Source organism: Schistocerca nitens, chromosome 5 (assembly GCF_023898315.1).
Source record: "Schistocerca nitens isolate TAMUIC-IGC-003100 chromosome 5, iqSchNite1.1, whole genome shotgun sequence".
Classification (NCBI taxonomy): domain Eukaryota; kingdom Metazoa; phylum Arthropoda; class Insecta; order Orthoptera; family Acrididae; genus Schistocerca; species Schistocerca nitens.
The window spans coordinates 764,669,750-764,692,433 of NC_064618.1; the positions used below are offsets into that span (position 1 = coordinate 764,669,750).

Below are 22,684 nucleotides of genomic sequence, written 5' to 3' on the forward strand. Positions count from 1 at the left end.
CATCCTGATTTACGTTTTCCTTGATTTCCCTAAATTACTCCACCCATATGCCGAGATGGTTTATTTGAAACGGCGCAACCGAGTTCCTGCTCCATCATTGAAACATTCTGAACTTGTGCTCCATCTGTAACGATCTCAATGTCGACGCAGCATTAAACCCTAATCTTGTTTGCTTTCTTTGATCTGTGAGGAGGGTAGCCTCAATGACACATTTTCGCATAGTAGCATAGTTTCAGTCTGCAAACGGATAGGATTACAAATTTTCAGACGACTCAGATTCCCAGTAGTATTCCAGTCAGAAGCCCATAAGCCATAAATACAACTTCCTTGTTTTCTGTTAAAACCGGCTGCGACGAAGGAAACAAAACAGCACATAGTTGTGTATATAATTTTTGTCTAAATTATATATATATATATATATATATATATATATATATATATATGTGTGTGTGTGTGTGTGTGTGTGTGTGTGTGTGTGTGTATGTATGTACATAAAGGAGAAATAATATACACTCCTGGAAATTGAAATAAGAACACCGTGAATTCATTGTCCCAGGAAACAGTTAAAGAAAAAGGAATCTGGACTGGAAAAAATCGGTTATAGAAGAACTATGGTGGAAAGACATGGAAAAGCGGCAAGGTACAAACAACTTTCTGGGGAGGGAAACCACAGCTCAGAGACATTGTGAATAACAATAGCAACATTCAACACCCAATAACCATTCGAATTACAAAAATTATAACAACTAAAAAGTCAAGAACGATACGCTGGTTCCAATAGCCGCATAGCTGTATGTAGGTGCTTTAATTGCAACTACCGGTTTCACGTCAGTATAGACGATTCTTCATATTTACAATGGTTGTATTTCCATAATGTACACGGGTGAGTCAAATGAAAACTTAAATATTTTTTTTAATATTATTTATTGTGCAGAAGTGGTACAAAGCTTTATCACTTTTCAACATAGCCTCCCCTACGCTCAATGCAAGTTCTCCAGCGCTTACAAAGTGCATAAATTTCTTTAGAAAAAAAAAATTCTTTTGGTAGTCAGCGCAACCACTCATGCACCTCGTGGCGTACCTCTTCATCAGAACGGAACTTCTTTCCTTCTACTGCGTCTTTGAGTGGTCCAAACATATGGAAATCACTTGGGACAAGGTCTGGTGAGTATGGTGGATGAGGAAGACACTCAAAATGCAGGTCTTTGATTGTTGCAACAGTTGTACGGGCAGTGTGGGGCCTTGCATTGTCATGTTTCAAAAGGACACCTGCTGACAGCAATCCACGTGGCTTTGATTTGATTGCAGGCCGCAGATGATTTTTTAGGAGATCTGTGTATGATGCACTGGTGACGGTGGTCCCTCTAGGCATGTAATGCTCCAAAATGACGCCTTTTTCGTCCCAAAAGAGAGTCAGCATAACCTTCCCTGCTGATGGTTCTGTTCGAAACTTCATTGGTTTTGGTGATGAGGAATGGTGTCATTTTCTCATTTCAGGAGTCAGCTACCGTGGCACCCATCTTGCAGACACTTTGTGAAAACTGGAGCACATCATGCACAGTGTGGTGTGCTGGCCCATGACTAATCTATAAATATGCTGCAATGTCATTCAGTGTCACTCGGCGGTTTTCCTTCAGTATGGCTTCAACTGCTGCAATGTTCTGTGGAGTCACAACTCGTTGTGCCTGACCTGGACGAGGAGCATCTTTCACTGAAGTCAGACCATTTGCGAGCTTCCTACTCCATTCTTAGACTTGTTGCTGTGACAAACATGCATCACCGTACTGAACCTTCATTCGTCGATGAATTTCAATAGGTTTCAACCTTCACTACGCAACAACCGAATAACAGAACGCTGTTCTTCCCTGGTGCAAGTCACAAGTGGGGCGGCCATCTTTATACTGACACTGCGACGGTATGTGTGCATCTGCACTATGCTGCCACCTACAGGCCATTTGGCACGCTGTTTGTAGCACGGCTGCCAACTGACAGGATAACGGCACGAAATTTCGATTTGTTATTACAGATTTACGGTTTTCATTTGACTCACCCTCGTAGATTAACAATTACGGAGTTACAGGTTTTGGGAAGTTATCCACGTTAAGAGTCAAACCTCAATGGTGGGCTGTCATAATAAAATTGAGTAATTTGACGACTTCCCGAATGCTGGGACTTCGTAGCTGTCCATTTACATTACGGAAATATGACCAATATAAACTTGAAGATGGATCTATACTGAGGTAAAACCGGTAGTAGCGAATAAAGCACCTTCATATAGCTATGTGGCTTTTGGAGACACATCTTTCTTGACTTCTCAACTGTAATGATTTTTATGATACTTTGAATGGTTATTGAGTGTTCAAAAATGTTCAAATGTGTGTGAAATCTTATGGGACTTAACTGGTAAGGTCATCAGTCCCCAAGCTTACACACTACTTAACCTAAATTATCCTAAGAACAAACACACACACACACCCATGCCCGAGGGAGGACTCGAACCTCCGCCGGGACTAGCCGCACAGTCCATGACTGCAGAGCCTTAGACCGATTTTTTTTTTTTATCTCATTTCGATCTGTATTGTTCGTTGACTTTGTTCGTGGTGGACGTCCGATGACACTCGTTCAGCTTGTTCGTTGATCCGTTGACTCAGTTTTTTATTACAGAGGGTAGTGAAACCCTCTGACCAAACACGCTGAACTACCGTGCTCGGCTAATCCCGCGCGGCCGTTACTGACAAGGGAACCTCTCCATCGCACCCCCCTCAGATTTAGTTATAAGTTGGCATAGTGGATAGGCCTTGAAAAACTGAACACAGATCTATCGAGAAAACAGGAAGAAGTTGTGTGGAACTATGAAAAAAATAAGCAAAATATACAAAATGAGTAGTCCATGTGCAAGATAGGCAACATCAAGGATAGCACTAGCTCAGGAGCGCCGTGGTCTCGTGGGTAGTGTGAGAGCTGCGGGACGAGGGGTCCTTGGTTCAAATCTTCCCTCGAGTGATAAGTTTAATTTTTTATTATCAGTTTATGTGTGAAACTCTTATGTTTTCACCACTTTTTTGGGAGTGATTATCACATCCACAAGAAAACCTAAATCGGGCAAGGTAGAAAAATCTTTTTACCCATTCACCAAGTGTATAAGTTAGGTGGGTCGACAACATATTCCTGTCATGTGAGGCACATGATGTCACCAGTGTCGTATAGAATATATCAGACGTATTTTCCTGTGGAGGAATCGGTTGACCTATGACCGTGCGATCAAATTTTTTCGGTTCCCATTGGAGAGGCACGTCCTTTCGTCTACTAATCGCACGGTTTTGCGGTGCGGTCGCAAAACACAGACACTAAATTTATTACAGTGAACAGATACGTCAATGAACGAACGGACAGATCATAACTTTGCGGAAATAAAACTTTTCACTCGAGGGAAGACTTGAACCAAAAACCTCTCGTTCCGCAGCTGCTCACGCTAACCACGTGACCACGGCGCTCCAGAGCTCATATTATCCTTGATGTTGCGTATGTTGCACATGGACTACTCAGTCTGTATATTTTGCTTATTTTTTTCATAGTTCCACACAACTTCTTCCTGTTTTCTCGATTGATCTGTGTTCAGTTTTTCAAGGCCTATCCACTGTGCCAACTTATAACTAAATCTGAGGGGGGTGCGATGGGGAGGTTCCCTTGTGAGTGTTAGGTGGTGTTATTCACAAGAGGCGAAGTACCATAAATGTCCCAATCCGGCCTGATGCTGGACAATGTGGAAACGAAGATGACGAATTTGTTGCCAGGTTACCTAGTCGATTTTGCTTCGATTGTCACTTACGAAACTATGTCACAGACGAGTCGGAGGGACGTGTACAGTGGTACTCACCCTGCGGGGATGGCCGGTGCGGCAGCCGCTGCTGCGACGGTGTGTGGCCAGCCGTCGAGGCTGCCCCTACGGACGTAGGGGGCGCTGGCGACCGTGACGTAGCCGGCGGCGGGCGCCTCCGGCAGGCCGGCGCGGCAGTAGGCCGCCTCCGCCTCCCACAGGTTGGGCGTGCTGCGCGACACCGAGCCGTCCGAGAATGTGCTCCACTGGCGGGCGGCCCGCGGCTTGGCACCTGCCGCGTCCGCCTCCGCGTCGCCGTCGCTGTCGGAGGCGGCGGTGGTGGCCGACGTGAGGGAGGAGAGCGCGCAGTCGCTGCCGGTGCCCGCGCTGCTGCCGCCGCCCCCGCTGTCGCAGCGCGCCACGCCACCCCCGCGCAGCAGCGTCGTCTCCTCGTGCGTGGGCGACCCGAGCGCGGCCGCCGCCTTCTCGCGGCCGTACAGTAGCCAGGGCGTGCGCACGCGGCGCTCCTCGTCACGGTCGCGCTTGTCGGCGGGCGGCGGCGCCAGGCCGGGCGGCAGCTTCACCTGGACACCCCTGGCGTGCCGCCACCAGCGCGCCAGCCGCCTCCCTCCGACCACCAGCGCAGCGCACGCGGCCAGCACGCCCAGCGTGCCCGCGCACCACAGCAGCACGCGGCCTTTCTGCAGCCCACCTGCGGAAACCGCCACCATCCAAATCAGCAGACACCACAAATCTGTGGTACACTATTGGCCATTAAAATTGCTACATCAAGAAGAAATGCAGATGATAAACGGGCATTCATTGGACAAATATGCAAGTTGGGTGCATAGATCCTGAGAAATCAGTACCCAGAACAACCACCTCTGGCCCTAATAACGGCCTTGATACGCCTCGGCATTGAGTGAAACAGAGCTTGGATGGCGTGTACAGGTACAGCTGCCCATGCACCTTAAACATGATACCACACTTCACCAAGAGTAGTGACTGGCCTATTGTGACGCGCCAGTTGCTCGGCCACTATTGACCAGACGTTTTCAATTGGTGAGAGATCTGGAGAATGTGTTGGCCAGGGCAGCAGTCGAACATTTTCTGTATCTAGAAAGGCCCGTACAGGACCTGCAACATGCGGTCGTGCATTATCCTGCTCAAATGTAGGGTTTCGCAGGGATCGAATGAAGGGTAGAGCCACGGGTCGTAACACATCTGAAATATAACGTCCACTGTTCAAAGTGCGGCCAATGCGAACAAGACGTGACCGAGACGTGTAACCAATGGCACCCCGTACCATCACGCCGGGTGATAAGCCAGTATGGCGATGACGAATACATGCTCCCAATGTGCGTTCACCGCGATGTCGCCAAACATGCATGCGACCATCATGATCCTGTATGTAAACAACCTGGATTCATCCGAAAAAATGACGTTTTGCATTCGTGCTCCCAGGTTCGTCGCTGAGTACACCATCGCAGGCGCTCCTGTCTGTGATGCAGCGTCTAGGGTAACCGCAACCATGGTCTCCGAGCTAATAGTCCATGCTGCTGCAAACGTAGCCGAACTGTTCGTGCAGATGGTTGTTGTCTTGCAAACGTCCCCATCTGTTGACTCAGGGATCGAGACGTGGCTGCACGATCCGTTACAGCCATGCGGATTAGATGCCTGTCATCTCGACTGCTAGTGATACGAGGCCGTTGGGATCCAGCACGGCGTTCCGTATTACCCTCCTGAACCCACCGATTCCATATTCTGCTAACAGGCATTGGATTTCGACCAACGCGAACAGCAATGTCGCGATACGATAAACAGCAATCGCGACAGGCTACAATCTCACCTTTATTAAAGTCGTAAACGAGACGGTACGCATTTCTCCTCCTTACACGAGGCATCACAACAACCTTTCACCAGGCAACGCCGGTCAACTGCTGGTTTTGTACGAGAAATCGGTTGGAAACTTTCCTCATATCAGCATGTTGTAGGTGTCGCCACGGGCGCCTACCTTTTGTGAATGCTCTGAGAAGCTAATCATTTGCATATCACAGCATCTTGTTCCTGTCGGTTAAATTTCGCGTCTGTAGCACGTCATCTTCGTGGTGTAGCAATTTTAATGGCCAGTAGTGTACATGTGTTCCAGATGATAGTCATTAGTTTTGTTATGTCCCGATGGTCATGAAAGCCGGTGTATTCGCTTTTGAATTGCAAACAGAACACATATTGCAAGTAAATCACTGTTCACACTTCATAGCATTTTTAATGATAGTAAGAGCGCCACACATGTGCGTGACACTCGATTAGTCATACGATCAGTTTGTTTACAGTGCAAAGGGTATCCTTTAAGCAAAGATATACCGACCAAAGACGAAAACTAAGAAAAAACAGAAAAATGAAAGTGAATTGATAATTAAAGGACGACGCGAAATTTTTTTCCAACAACTGGTAGTGAAAATTTTAACGAAAGACGAGAGAAACTTGAAAAGTTTTTGCCCCTATTCCTTTGTGGCCAAATTAAGGCTGTAAAGAAGTTAGTGCGTCCACTCCCTATGGTAGACATTTCTTGTGCCGGCCTTGTCTTATCTGCCGGGAACTCCGAAGTATGGCGCTGCGGTCAATTGTTGAAGATGGCTGTTGTGCTTCACGTGTTCACGCCGTATAAGCAACGTGGTGAGAGTCGTTTTCTGAGGAGCGAGGGATGAACGCCCATCGAAATCCACATGTGAGGTGGTGGTGATGTGAGTTTCCGAAAGGCTCTAAGGACTTGCACGGCAATGAGCATTAGAGGACACCGCTGACTAACGACAACATTTCCCACGTCGATGCAATGGTGAAAGCAGATCAGCGAGTGCACCTCAAGGACATTTCCCGGGAGCTTGGTATGTCGTATGGGAGTGTTTACGACATGGTTCACGGGTCCTTAGGACACCGGTGGGTTTCATGTCGGTGGGTGCCTAATCACTTGGACGACTTGATGAAAGGCAAGTGAATGAATGCTTCACTGAACCATCTGCAGCGGTATGCCGAGGAGGGTCGCAGTTTCTTGAACTACAGTGTCGCTGGCAATGAAACATGGATAGTGAATTACAGGCCAGAATGGTGTGGAAACATCGAAGTTCACCTGTGACAAAAAGAAGGAAAAAATCGTTCTGCGCTATCTGTTGGATAAGTGATATTAACGGTCTCCTGGCATCGCCGTGGACCGCTCCTGCTGGATATCACCAGTGCTAACAGTTATTGTTCCAAACTGTCATGTTTGCGGGGCGTTCATGTTTGTGGGGCGTCATCAGGAAGAAGTGCCGAGGAATTCTCGATGTTTGGACGACATGGTTATGATCCACGACAATGCGAGGCCACATGTGGTAGTGAATAACGCCGACAAGATCCGGTCAGTTCGCTGGGAGTCTGCCCACCCGCCATACAATCCGGACCCCGCCCCCAGTGATTTCAACGTTTTCGGCCCACTGAAGGAGTTTTTGTCAGGACGGCGACTCACGTGCGACGATGAAGCCAAGACTGTAATTTGAAGGTGGTTGGCCGGCCGCGGTGGCCGTGCGGTTCTAAGCTCTGCAGTCCGGAACCACGGGACTGCTAAGGTCGCAGGTTCGAATCCTGCCTCGGGCATGGATGTGTGTGATGTCCTTAGGTTAGTTAGGTTTAAGTAGTTCTAAGTTCTAGGCGACTGATGACCTCAGATGTTAAGTCCCATAGTGCTCAGAACCATTTAAAGGTGGTTGCCGCACGGGATTAGCCGAGCGGTCTAAAGCGCTGCAGTCATGGACTGTGCAGCTGGTCCCGGCGGAGGTTCGAGTCCTCCCTCGGGCATGGATGTGTGTGTGTTTGTCCTTAGGATAATTTAGGTTACGTAGTGTGTAAGCTTAGGGAGTGATGACCTTAGCAGTTAAGTCCCATAAGATTTCACACACATTTGAACATTTTTTTGAAGATGGTTCCATAGTCAGCCGAACGAATTCTAGCACAGGGGCATCTCAGATTTAGTGCGGCTTAGGGACAAACGTCTGAAACCGTTGGTTTGGTTTGTTTTGTTCTAGGGCGTAAAAAAACAACTGAGGTCATACGCGCCCAAGCCAAAACTATAGAACGCAAACAAAGGGAAACGACTATATGTCAGTCCCAATGGAAAGAATTGGAGACATCTAAACAAGGCACGTGGAAAAAGGGCTAAAAATACCAAATAAAAATGGAGATCCAAAACGAATAATTAAATGACCTTCACCATATTGCTTCGGCGGATAAAAAGTAAAACGTGGGCGACAGCCCGTGCGTCATTTGCTAAAACAGCTGATAAATCAGATGGCAAACCCAAGATGGAACGTAAATTAGTAAAAAAAGAAGGGCATTCCAGCAGGTAGTGGCGAGCAGTTAAAATTTGGGCGCAATACGGACAAAGTGGTGGGGCAGTGCCAGTGGGCAAATGACGATGGCTAAAAAGGCAGTGCGCAATACGCAGCCGGTTTAAAATAATCTCCCCCCGGCCGGAGGGCCGAGAGCAGGTCGTCGAAGGCGCCGGGAGAGGCTTACGACGCCGAAGCTTATTCCCGCGATGGGAGAACCATTGGCGATGCCAAAGGGACACCACAGCCCGACAGACGGCAATGCAGAGATCATCGGAGGGAATAGAGGTACTCACGGGCTGAGGTAAGAGGACTGCAGCCTTGGCAGCAGCCTCGTTTCCTGGCAGACCGACGTGACCAGGGACCCACAGAAACATGACACTGGCTCCACCGAGAGCGAGCAAATGAGAAGGAGGAAGAATGATGAGATATACCTCTCGATGCAACAGATGCTGAAAAGCAGAACAATCCAGTGAACAGGCCCGTATGCCTAGGAGAGACAGGCTAAGAAAGCACTTGAGGGGAAACCAAACAACAGACGCCGCAGCTCTGGCTGAAAGACCTGGCAGCGCTGGGGGTGGAAGAGAGCTGGAGGAAAAGAGCACAAAACTGAAATGAATTGAGGCAGTTTGTGGAAGCACGCATCATCTGCAGGCCCTGTGACAGGTGGATATGTATCTGTGTATTCTCGATATGCTGTAGCGTGTTTCAGGAAGTGTTAAAAATTCAAGATTTGTTACACTACTGGCCATTAAAGTTGCTACACCAAGAAGAAATGCAATGATAAACGGGTATTCAGTGGACAAGTATATTATACTAGAACTGACATGTGATTACATTTTCATCCAATTAGGGTGCATAGATCCTGAGAAATCAGTACCCAGAACAACCACCTCTGGCCGTAATAACTGCCTTGATACGCCTGGGTATTGAGTCAAACAGAGGTTGGATGGCGTGTACAGGTACAGCTGCCCATGCAGCTTCAACACGACACCACAGTTCATAAAGTGTAGTGACTGGGGTATTGTGACGAGCCAGTTGCTCGGCCACCATTGACCAGACGTTTCCAATTGGTGAGAGATCTGGAGAATGTGCTGGCCAGGGAAGCAGTCGAAAATTTTCTGTATCCAGAAAGGCCCGTACAGGACCTGCAACACGCAGTCGTGCATTATCCTGCTGAAATGTAGGGTTTCGCAGGGATCGAATGAAGGGTAGAGCCACGGGTCGTAACACATCTGAAATGCAACGTCCACTGTTCAAAGTGCCGTCAGTGCGAACAAGAGGTGACCGAGACGTGTAACCAATGGCACCCCATACCATCACGCCGGGTGATACGCCAGTATGGCGATGACGAATACACGCTTCCAATGTCCGTTCACCGCGATGTCGCCACAAACACGGATTCGACTATCATGATGCTGTAAACAGAACCTGGATTCATCCGAAAAAATGACGTTTTGCCATTCGTGCACCAGGTTCGTCGTTGAGTACAACATCGCAGGCACTCCTGTCTGTGATGCAGCATCAAGGGTAACCGCAGCCATGGTCTCCGAGCTGATAGTCCATGCTGCTGCAAACGTCGTCGAACCGTTCGTGGAGATGGTTGTTCTCTTGCAAACGTCCCCATCTGTTGACTCAGGGATCGCGACGTGGCTGCACGATCCGTTACAGCCATGCGGATAAGATGCCTGTCATCTCGACTGCTAGTTATACGAGGCCGTTGGTATCCAGCACGGCGTTCCGTATTGCTCTCCTGAACCCACCGATTCCATATTCTGCTAACAGTCATTGGATCTAGAGCAATGTGAGCAGCAATGTGGCGACACGATAATCCGCAATCGCGATAGGCTACAATCCGACCTTTATCAAAGTCGGAAACGTGATGGTACGCATTTCTCCTCCTTACAAGAGGCATCACAACAACGTTTCACCAGGCAACGCCGGTCAACTGCTGTTTGTGCATGAGGAATCGGTTGGAAACTTTTCTCATGTCAGCACGTTGTAGGTGCCGCCACCGGCGCCAACCTTGTGTGAATGCTCTGAAAAGATAATCATTTGCATATCACAGCATCTTGTTGCTGTCGGTTAAATTTCGCGTCTGTAGCACGTCATCTTCGTGATGTAGCAATTTTAATGGCCAGTAGTGTATTAGGGTACTCCGAGTGATTGAAACTGGATAAACGAGCGAAATGTAAAAAGTACACGTACCGGTAATGCGGCAGTAAGCGTCGGTCCACTCGCTCCAGTTGCCAAACAGCATGCCGTTGTGCTCGTCGAGGTTGATGGCCCTGACGGCCACCTTGTAGCTGGCGTCGGGGTCGGCGTCGCAGAAGGGCACGTCGAGCAAGTCGGTGAGGTTGTGCGGCGCGGCGGGCCGCAGCGGCAGCGTGCGGTTGCGGCCGGAGGCGGCGTGCAGCAGCAGCGCCTGGTACAGGTGGCGGGGGCCGCCCGGCGGGACCGGCGCCGCCCACGCCAGCGCCAGCCGGCCCCCCGGCTGCGGCCGCGCCGCCACGCGGCCCACGGGCCCCGGCGGGCCGACGCGCGAGCGCAGCGCCAGCGGCCGCGGCGCCGGCGTGCAGCCCCTGTTGGTGCACGCCTCCACCACCACGCTGTACTCGCGGTCGCCGTCCACGGGCAGGACGACGCGCGTGCCCCGCCCCGGCGCCACGTCGAGCGCGCGCCCGCCGTAGCGCACCACGTAGCGCTGCAGCACGCCGTTCAGCGGCAGCGGCTCCAGCCAGCTCACCACCACCCGCTCGCCCGTCACCTCCTCCAGCGTGACGTTGCGCGGCGGCGACGGCCGCGTCTCCATCGTCGTCACGTTCACCCACTTGCTGCGGTCGCCCACCGGCTTGCCGTCCTCGTCGGCGGGAATCACCGACAGCCGGTACGTCGTGTACGGCTGCAGGTCCGTCACGTTCACCAACACCTCCGTGCTGTTCGTCGACACCGCCAGCGTCTCCACTGCACCCCTGCGCCAAACAGACGACTCACACACACATCCCCCCCCCTTACAGTGTGTTAACTGTAAGACGGCAGAGTACTGAGGGGAGTGCGGGGAGAGGAGGAAGCAAGCATTGGCTGGCGAGGGGGAGGAGCCGTTGGGGCGGGGGGGGGGGGTGGACAAGACACGCCTACCAGTTGCAGTGCTGGCACTACAAATTGCGCGTCATGCTTACACGAAAGATCCAGCCTGTTGTTCTATATGGCTGTGAGACATGGAGTATCCGGAAACAGGACTTCCATAAGCGCCTTGTTTTTGAGAGAAAAGTGCTTCGGAAGATCTTCGGTCCGGTTCTGGATGCAGATACAGGGGAATGGAGGATCAGATACAACCGAGAGCTTGAGGAACTATACCAGCAGCCCAACACAGCAGGAACTGTCAAAGCCAAACGAATGCAGTGGGCCGGCCATGTGGCCCGGATGGAGGATCACACATGGTCTCGGAAGCTCCTGGATTTCACACCTACAGGAAAGAGACCGCCAGGGAGACCCAAGAAGCGTTCGAGGGACGGACTCCATCAAGATTTAAACCAAGTGTCAATAGATGTGGACGAATGGCGGATAGCAGCAATGGACAGAATACAGTGGAGGAGGAAACTTGTAGATGCGTGCGGTCCACTGGGCCTGATCACGTAGTAGTAGTAGTAGTAGTGGTAGTAGTAGTAGCAGCAGCAGCTTACACGAAAACAGACGAAAGGCTTGGAAGTAAAACTCACTTTAAATGTTGTTCGTAAACGAAACTGAAATCGTCATGCAATAAAACTTTAGTCAGTTGTTCTCCGAACGCCCGAAAAGAGTGATGGACAATGTTTCAACAGCTAGGTCACTGTAGTATGCGTAGTGCAATTCATTAGGTAAAGGCATGTCATGCAGCGGACCCGGGTTCGATTTCCACGGCTCGCAATTTTTTCTTTTCCTAAGTTAAAAGAGAGAGAAAGATTTAGAAGAAAATGCCTTCTGCACTCCATGTATTTTTTTGAATTTGGAAAGGTACTGTCATATGAATGTGTTTCGAAATAATACAGTAACCAGTGGTGTTTCCATTCAAAGCAATACGGTAGCAAGGAAAAATGAAATATAAGGTAATTCGGACGAAATCCTTCGGACGAATCCTTCAAAGTGATGGCGAACAAAATATCTGAAATGGAAACTCACTTTTTCTTGCCAGGCGTTTGTGGTGATACTCCAGGATGATTCTTGGAAAACTGTTTGAATCTTCCAATGCTACGCATGCTTTGTCGTGTGTATGTAGCAGCTCTCACTGAAGATTTGTAAATGGGGTGAAGCAATTTTTTCTGCTCCCTTTCGCAGCATTCAATCACAGGCAATATAATTTTTCGAGCATCGCTACGTAATACTGGTTTCCTTCTAACCGTAGGCCTACCGGTAGGGGTTGTTGGTGACTCCCGAGATGGGCCAGCAACTACCTCTTCACTCATTTTGATAATGTTTAGCATAACTGCACAATAAAAACACGCAGAACAGTACAGCGCAAAACAATAACGAAGCAGACGACAATGGCTACCTTGTACAACACAGCTACGTAATGTTGGCAGCAGTCGAAACTGCGTGCCTACCGAAGCCTCCCGACTTCTACCGATTCAGGACTAGGGAGAGATCTGCCATCTAAAAGATTACACACTGTACAAGCGTTTTAGTTAGTTAGTTGAATTGTATGTTAACCGAGGACCTAGAAACGACGGAGAGGCTCCGTCCCCGCCGCAGCCGCAGTGGTCCGCAACCCCACGCGACTACCGCAGTCCACTTCACCCCTCCGCCGCCCCACACCGAACCCAGGGTTATTGTGCGGTTCGGCCGCCGGTGGACCCCCCAGGGAACGTCTCACACTAGACAAGTGTAACCCCTATGTTTGCGTGGTAGAGTAATGGTCGTGTACGCGTACGTGGAGAACTTGTTTGCGCAGCAATCGCTGACATAGTGTAACTGAGGCGGAATAGGGGAACCAGCCCGCATTCGCCGAGGCAGATGGAAACCACAGACTGGCCCGTTCACCGGACCTTGACACAAATCCGCCGGGCGGATTCGTACCGGGACCAGGCGCTCCTTCCCGCCCGGAAAGCCGCACGCTTAGACCGCACGGACAACCGGCCGGGCAGTTAGTTACGTGTTCCACTGATCAATAGCACGGAAAACCGTTATGATGTGGAACGTGTCAAATGCACAAGAAATGCGCGCAGCAAACAAGGTTTTTTTTTTACATTATAGTGTTATACCTAAATATTTCTATTATCTATCCCATTCCCTTAAATGGCACAAAATGCATATATTATATCTCCAGATTTATTTACTCACATTCTAAGAATTCATCTACGGCATAGAAGGAGTTGTCAAGGAGGTATGAATTCTATTTGTTTTTGAAACTATTACTCCTGTTTGTCAGACATTTTATTTCATCTGGTAAATTACCAAAAAGTTTTATAGCAGCATATTTTACCCCTTTCTGCGCCAAAGATAGGTTACGTAAAGGATAGGGTAGGTCTTTCTTTTTTCTGCTATTGTAATCATGAATGTCGCTGTTGATTTTAAACTGGTCCATGTTGTTGAGAAAAAATTTCATTACTGAGTAAATGTACTGTGAAGCACTTGTAAGAATTCCTAACCTTTTCAACAGATGCCTACAAGATGTGCGACTATGAGCCCCACACATTATTCTAACTACTTTCTTTTGAGCAGTGAATACATTTTGCCTAAGTGTTGAGTTGCCCCAGAATATTATTCCGTATGACATCAGAGAGTGGAAGTATGCAAAGTATGTTAGCTTACTAATTTCTACATCCTCAAAATCGGCAATTATTCTGATTGCAAAAGTCGCTGAACCTAGTCGCTTTAGGAGATCCAAAATATGAATTTTCCAGCTAAGATTCTCATCTATACGTACACACAAAAACTTGGTATGCTCTATCCTGGCTACTGCCTTCATTTGATGTGTTACCTTTATTGAAGGAATTATACTGTTTGCAGCAGAAATTTGGATGTACTGTGTTTTTTCAAAGTTCAGAGCAAGCCCATTCGCAGAAAACCAATTAATAACTTTTCCAAAGACCTTATTTGCATCATTTTCTATAGGACTTTTTTTACACGATTAATAATTATGCTTGTATCATCAGCAAACAGTGTCAGTTCAGCATCTTGTTTCACATAAGAAGGGAGGTCATTCACATATATCGAGAACAGGAGGGGACCCATGATCGAACCTTGTGGAACACCTAATGTAATTTCACCCCAGTTAGATGAAGTGGCAAACTCCTTTGAATCACTTGAAGCATATAAAGAGACTTTTTGCTTCTTGTTCTGTAGATATGACTTAAACCACTCATATGCTGTCCCATTTATACCATAGAATTGTAATTTCTCTAACATAATGTCATGGTTCACACAATCAAATGTTTTGGATAAGTCAGAGAATATTCCTATTGGTGAAATTTTACTATTTAAAGACTCTATTATGTGGACAGTGAAATCGTATATTGCTGTCTCAGAGGAATAGCATTTCTGAAATCCGAACTGTGATTTACTAAATATCCCATTACTGTTGAGATGGCTAACCACTCTTGAGTACATTACTTTCTCAAAGATTTTTGAAAATGCTGTAAGCAAGGATACTGGCCGGTAATTATTGACATATGTGGTTTCCCCCTTTTTGTAGAGAGGCCTGACAATGGCATATTTTAACCTGTCTGGAAAAATACCCTGAGTCAGTGATGCATTACATATGTGACTCAGAACATCAGCTGTAATTGCTCCACATTGTTTTAATAACTTGTTAGAGATGTTATCTACTCCAACAGAACATTTATTTTTCAAAGTTTTAATAATTTTCCTTATTTCACAAGAGGTTGTTAGATGAAACTTAATTTGACTAAAACTTTTCAAAACTGATTCTTCCATGTACTGCCTGGCTTTTTCTTTTGAACTAGTCTCACCAATTTTTTCTCCTACACTTAAGAAGTGATTGTTAAATACATGGGCTGTGTACTGTTGGTTAAGATGGTCTCGTTCTCTTTAACAGTAATACTACCTACCCCAGTGGCTACTTTTCCTGTCTCCCTTCTAACGACATTCCATATTGATTTGATTTTATTGCTGGAGTTGTTAATTTCTTCTCTAACATACATATTTCTTGATTTCCTTACAACTTTTCTCAGTACGTTACAATAATTTTTATAGTGTAAAACTACTTCTGGATCTTTACTAGTTCTTGCTGTCTCATACAGTTTTTTTTTCTTTCTGAAGACACTTTAATACCTGTAGTAATCCAAGGTTTCTTTGAAAAATGTGTGGTGTTACATTTAGTAATTTTCTTTGGAAAACAATGTTCAAAAAGGGATATAAATTTATCAAGAAATATGCTGCATTTATCATTAGCATTTGGCTCATTATATACATCTTCCCAGTTTACATTTCCTAAACTTTCTCTGAAGTGATCTATAGATACTGGGTTGAACACCCTCACACTTTCACTGAATGGTTTCTGAAGTGTACAGCCTGTTAGGTTTTGTAAGTTAATCAGTTGTGCATCATGGTCAGATGATCCATTTACCACAGGGAAAGCATGTGTTTGTTCTACATCCTCTTCTGTACAAATACATTATCTAGTAGAGTACTACTATCCTGAGCTACACGTGTAGGGAAATTGATCACTGATTCTAAGTTATATGTTGTTAACAACAATTCTAGTTCACTTTTCCTATCAGAATTTCTTAGAAAGTTAACATTGGAATCACCACAGATTAATAACTTCTTCTTTTTGTCTGACAGACAGCATAATAAGGAGTCAAACTTTTTTATGAATAGATCCCAATCTCCTAGTGGTGACCTGTACACTGTTGCTAATATCAACACAACATTATCTAGCTGCAGTTCATATGCACAAACCTCAAAGTGCTGATCAACACAAAATTTGCTTACTTCAACAGTTCTGTATTTATACCCATGTTTTATGAAAATGGCAACTCCTCCTTTATCCATACTAGATCTATAAGTGTAATATGCTAAATTATACCCATTTATACAATGCCGATATGGTTCCTTTGAAAGGGCACGGCCGATTTCCTTCCCAATCTTTCCCTAACCCGAGCTTGCGCTCCGTCTCTAATGACCTCGTTGTCGACGGGACGTTAAACACTAACCACCACCACCACCCATTTATACTGACATTTTCCATCCCCACAGTTACATGGTGCTCAGGAAGACAAAGTATATCAATCTCATTCTTATTTTTGAGATCATCTAAACACATCATCAGCTCATCTACTTTATTTTTTATTCCCCTGATATTTTGGTGAAGTTGATACCACCCTTAGCTTTATCCCTATTTGGTGTGCATGAAGTTTCTTTTCTTCTATTTTCCTTGGTTGCTGTCTGTTTGGAATTTGGCTTTAACCTAAAAAAAACCTGTACTTTGTTAACAGTCAAAACCATTTTGCCACCAGGGTCGTCGTCAGAAAGTTTATTCATACATTTATGTTTCGACTGTTCCCTGTGGCGCCTCTCCCAGAATCTTTAAATAATTTAAGGGGCTCCGGAAAGGCTCAAAATCATGAAAAGTTCAATTTTTACGTTTTTGCGTTTTCTGAATGTGCAGACTATTACCTTTTAATAGATATATAATTTATTCAATTCCGAAGACTACAACTATTTTTAAATTTTTTTTGAAATGTGTTCTACATGGGCGTGACCCACTGTGGCGCTGTTAAACTGCTGTCAAATGGTGTTATTATTAACGTCCGTGTTCATCAGGTACATTTTAGTGATGTGAGATAAAGTACGTGTTGTGGCTAACCTGTGATGGTTCAATATATATCGCTGGTGTGATTGTCGATTGTTTCATGTTTATTTACTCTGTCGTTATCTCGAAAATATTCGTAATTAATTCTGTTTCTTGAGTCTCTGTTTTGTTGAAGTATAATAATGAGTAAAAGTAAAGTTATTAGAAATCCTCTGAAGGCTTTTAAGAAAAGGAGAAATGTTGGAAAGCCAAAGGTATGTGTTATTACTGTAAACAATAAAGACGATGAAAATCCCCAACATAGCTTGTGTCCCAAAGAAGAAGACAGTTGGTGTAAATATAACAAAGGATTGCTAACTGGTGAAGTGTACACTCATAAGCATAGTCTGCCTCATGCAATAATGGAGGTGATAAAACCTATTTTCAGAGACTTAGCAGCACCTGAACTGTTGAAAAAGTGTATTCACGGAAAAACTCAAAACCCCAATGAAAGTGTAAATAGTGTTATATGGTCGAGAATCCCCAAGACTGTATTTGTTGGAATAGAAACACTTCACTTTGGTGTGTATGATGCTGTTGCGACTTTCAATGATGGCAACATTGTAAGGTGCAAGGTATTTAGAAATATGGGAATGAAGATAGGTTCTAACATGGTACGAGCGATGCTTGCTTTAGACAAGGAACGCCTTCGGGCTGCAGACAGGGCTGTAAAGAGTCTAGAAATACAAGCAAGAGTAAACAGGAGGAGGAACAAGAGGAAGCTGCAGGAGGAGTTTGCAGAGGATGAAGATAATCCATCCTATGGACCTGGAATGCACTAAAAAGTTAATCCAATCTTTGTCGCTCGATTCCCAAAACTTTTATTTTCTCATACTAATCACATGTTTTCTAAGGATTTTCCAAACATATTTGTTTCAAACTTTCAGTAAATGTTACACAGTACCTTCTGCATAATTTAACACAGCCTTTCTCCAAAAAAACTGTATATTTTTGAATATATAAATAAAAAATTGCAAAAAAATGTTGTGAATTTTCATTACAATTGAAAAAAATCATCTTTAATAACTGAACTAAAATTTTGTAAAATCCCTGTGTTAAGTTGTTGCCCATATTCCAATAAATAATCTGTAAAAAGTTCAACTTCCTACCTCAAATACTTTGTGAGGAAAGATGTAATTTATAAGCGTTATTTTAACATTGCAAGGATAGGGCGTTCCGGAGCCCCTTAAGAAGGATTCTTATTTTTCAATTCATTTTACATATAAAGAGTCCGCCAGAAAAATGTATACACACTTTAAGAAACGAAAAGTATTACTTATGTGTTTATTTTAAATTTAATAATTGATCACACAAGTTGTACAACCTTCTGTTTAGCACATGGTTACTTTAAATGTTCAAAACGTTCAATATTAGCGGCTATACACAACAGAACGACGAGCGGTCGCCGCAACTACGTCCGTCAGTGTTACAGTGGAGATCGCTGCACATGCCGCTGTGCTCCCCTGGTGTAGTTCCTCCAGCGTGCGTGGCTTACGTCGATAGACGTTATCTTTCACAGCACCCCATAAATAAAAGTCCACAGGTGTTAGATCTCTTCGTCCAATCCAATGGCTTACGTCGATAGACGTTATCTTTCACAGCACCCCATAAATAAAAGTCCACAGGTGTTAGATCTCTTCGTCCAATCCAATGGCTTACGTCGATAGACGTTATCTTTCACAGCACCCCATAAATAAAAGTCCACAGGTGTTAGATCTCTTCGTCCAATCCAATGCCGCGGAAAAATGTTGTCCAGGAAAGCTCGTACGGCTAGGTGGTAGTGTGGTCGCACCCACTCCTCGTGGCGCACGTATATTTGGCAAAATTGATGCGCGTAACACTTCCGGGTACACTTCTCCAGCGACAGTAGCATCAAAGAAAAAGGGTCCTACTAATCGCCTAGATGATAGTCCATATCACACACGAACCTCTAGTAGATAGACCATTTTATCTACATAAACATGCGGGTTTTCCGGTGCCCAGTACACACTGTTATTCCGATTCACGGTTCCATTAATTTTAAATTGTGCCTCGTCACTCCACACTACCTTCGTCACAAATTGTTTGTCATCAGTTACCATTTGCCGATACCATTCGCAAAATTGTATTCGGCGATCAGGAGCGTCATCACTAATCGCTTGCAGTAATCGTGGAATGTAAACTTTCCACTATGCAGCTTTCAGAATTTTTCGTACACTTGGACTGCTAACCGCCACTTCTCGCGCACATTGCGTAGCAGACTCCTGTGGAGAATTAACAAACGTATCCAATACGAGGGCCGACGAAGCAGGACTTGTAGCTGTACGCTGTCTTCCTGATCTTCCTTTGTGAATATCACAAATCGTTCTATGCAATTCCAACTCGTCAATGATACGTTTCGTTGTTAGGCGGGTTTGTGGGTTCTGTTTCAAACTCCCGGCTCCACTGACGTAGCACTTCAACGGCATTATAAAACTTGAAAAGCCACTTCACAATACATTTCCGTTGCCTGAATGTCAAGCGTGATCCAGCCGTCTTGTTTTCTCGATACCGAGATGAAAGTACTAACATCTGTTGAGCCAAAGACCATACTGTACCACACAAGCGGCTCGTAGCGAAATTGCGTGCTTATGGAATATCCTCTCAGTTATTTGACGGGATTTGCGATTTCCTGTCAGAGAGGTCACAGTTCGTAGTAATTGACGGAAAGTCATCGAGTAAAACAGAAGTGATTTCAGGCGTTCCCCAAGGTAGTGTTATAGGCACTTTGCTGTTCCTTATCTATATAAACGATTTGGGAGACAATCTGAGCAGCCGTCTTCGGTTGTTTGCAGATGACGCTGTCGTTTATCGACTAATAAAGTCATCAGAAGAGCAAAACAAACTGTAAAACGATTTAGAAAAAAATATCTGAATGGTGCGAAAAGTGGCAGTTGATCCTAAATAACGAAAAGTGTGAGGTCATCCACACGATTACTAAAAGGAACTCGTTAAACTTCGGTTACACGATAAATCAGTCTAATCTAAAAGCCGTAAATTCAACTAAATACCTAGGTATTACAATTACGAACAACTTAAACTGGAAAGAACACACAGAAAATGTTGTGGGGAAGGCTAACCAAAGACTGCGTTTTATTGGCAGTACACTTAGAAAATGTGACAGACATACTAAGGAGACTGCCTACACTACGCTTGTCCGTCTTCTTTTAGAATACTGCTGCGCGTTGTGGGATCCTTACCAGATAGGACTGACGGAGTACATCGAAAAAGTTCAAAGAAAGGAAGCACGTTTTGTATTATCGCGAAATATGGGAGAGAGTGTCACAGAAATTATACAGGATTTGGGCTGGAAAGGCGTTTTTCGTTGCGACGGAATCTTCTCACGAAATTCCAATCACCAACTTTCTCCTCCGAATGCGAAAATATTTTATTGACACCGACCTACATAGGGAGAAACGATCACCACGATAAAATAAGGGAAATCACAGCTCGTACTTAAAGATATAGGTGTTCATTCTTTCCGCGCGCTATACGAGATTGGAATAATAGAGACTTGTGAAGGTGTTTCGATGAACCCTCCGCCAGGCACTTAAATGTGATTTGCAGAGTATCTTTGTAGATGTAGATACTACAACACACTCGTAACACAAATCAAGCGACAGTATCGATATTCCGATAGAGCCTGACAAAGAGTGTATGCATTTTTCTAGCGGACTCTGTATGCGTAAATAATTTAAATTAATTTGAATATAGCTGCACTATAGCAACGGTTACAGAACTGAAGGTATAAAGACAGCCAAAATGTTGGAAAAAATTGTGGTTTTCAAATAACCTGTACCGTGGTTTCGACGGATTTAAACCCGTCTTCTTCAGAAGGACAAACAAACTTATCATTAGCAATTCATTCAGTAAAAGTTGTCTTCACATGTATGTCCATGTGTAAAAATTAAGGCCCCTAGAATCAAGGGTTTGTCACATTAGTAAAAACAATCACTTAAAATAACAGACAATGTAAGTAGCTATATGCCGACTACAATATGTCCACATGCCGACTCCAATACGCCCACATATGGACATACAGACCGTTGCCGATACAGGTCGTGTGGAGACAGCTTTTACTGAATGAATTGCTAATATGGAGTTTCTTTGTCCTTCTGAAGAAGACGGGTTTAAATCTGTCGAAACCACGGTAAAGGTTACTCGAAAAACCCCATTTATTGGTTGGCTGTCTTTTATACCTGCGGCTAAATAATTAAATAAATTTTGTAAAGTGAAATGTATTCGCAGTCGCGTATAAGGAAAACCATCAGCTGTGTAACCGGGTAACGACAACGAAGATTTGTGCCGGATCGAGAATCGAACTCGGATGTCCCTCGTATCGCGAGCGGTCGCCATACCATTAGGCCATCCCAGCACGATTCACGGCCAGCCCTAAACTTCCGTATGTCGTCAACCATGTGTCTACAACCTGTACTCGTACATCCATTGAGTACATTCTCGTACAAGGGAGACATTTTAATTGAACTTTGCATCGTACTTCTGAACAACATAGGCACTGCAATATCGTGTTTACGTATAGTGTCACATTTGTAATAATAAGCATACAGTACGGACCTAGCGCTCTTGGTTTATTTCGTGTTTTACTACATATGCTATTACACGACAATGAGTCGTCCATTATCATTGCATTATCTTTTACGGTCTGATCGTAAGCTGGTCTGTACGATTGCCGCCATTTTTCTGATATGTTTACTTATGACTGAAACAATAATTATTGTAAAGATTCAGCAAACGTTCTTTGCGTCAATTCCTATCCTTTAGTATCCTGCAGAACCTAAAGTTAAATGTGGCCACTGTAATTGCACTAGTAGAAGCTAGTGTGGTTTTGCTGACTAATAATATAAACTATCTCCAGCCTTAATTGTCATTACTTGCATCTCCCGTTTAACAGAACGTGCACAGATGTTATTTGTTTACGAAATCCGATATTTTATTAAGTCATGCGGTGTAGATCATTTACTCAGTAAAGATATTTTAAATGCAACCGCACAAGCCGAAGGTAGTAAGTAACTGTGGCTTCAGCAGAATTCCTTCTGACAGAAAGATAGTAAAACTTAGCTCTGTCGAATATGCCACTTGTCGTCAATCAAGCGGTAAAACAACGTCAAGTTGACCTACAAAAGCAACCTAATTTACAGCGCATGCGCATCGCACGAGTTTTTTTAATATCACGTCACCCAATTATACCACTGGCCTAGTCGTACATTTACAAACTGTAAAACTGGTGTATGCGTAAATTTACCTCCCAATATTGTGAATTTTAACAGCGTAAAATTAACAATGAAAGCGTTCTGTTATCAGACCTTCTTACTATGCCTGTAAAGGTGAAATTTAGATCGAAATAGAAACGTAATTAGTTTTTGCATAAATTTTTCAAAATTTTTTTCCTTTCATTACCCTCACATAATGATGTAAGCCGAACAAATGCCCAGTAGGCAGTACATTTATAATTTGGCATTTTCCTAAAGCTGTTTTAAATGACGAAAATCTGCGCATTCATATAAAAAAGTACTTTTTAAAGTTTTTAGTGCTAGAATATATAATTTACCAATTAAAATAAGGAGTGGGACGATACTAACGATATTAAAAGTTAGTAAATGTTTCCACTTAAAACTGCGTATATCATTGACTGCCTCTACTCCTATGAATGGATACTTGCTGTATCAAGGAAGGGGA

At 44.8% G+C, this 22,684-nt stretch overlaps 1 protein-coding gene across 1 annotated transcript in view; it reads right to left on the reverse strand.

Annotated features, from left to right (window-relative positions):
• LOC126260707 (cytokine receptor-like) overlaps positions 1-22,684 on the reverse strand; it is a 309,262-nt gene that overhangs the window by 246,508 nt on the left and 40,070 nt on the right. Inside the window, exons 2-3 of the mRNA XM_049958043.1 lie at positions 10,387-11,150; positions 3,878-4,529 (exon numbers count right to left, since the gene is read on the reverse strand). Coding sequence (XP_049814000.1) covers positions 3,878-4,529; positions 10,387-11,150 — 1,416 coding nt within the window. The remainder of the gene's footprint in view (positions 1-3,877; positions 4,530-10,386; positions 11,151-22,684) is intronic.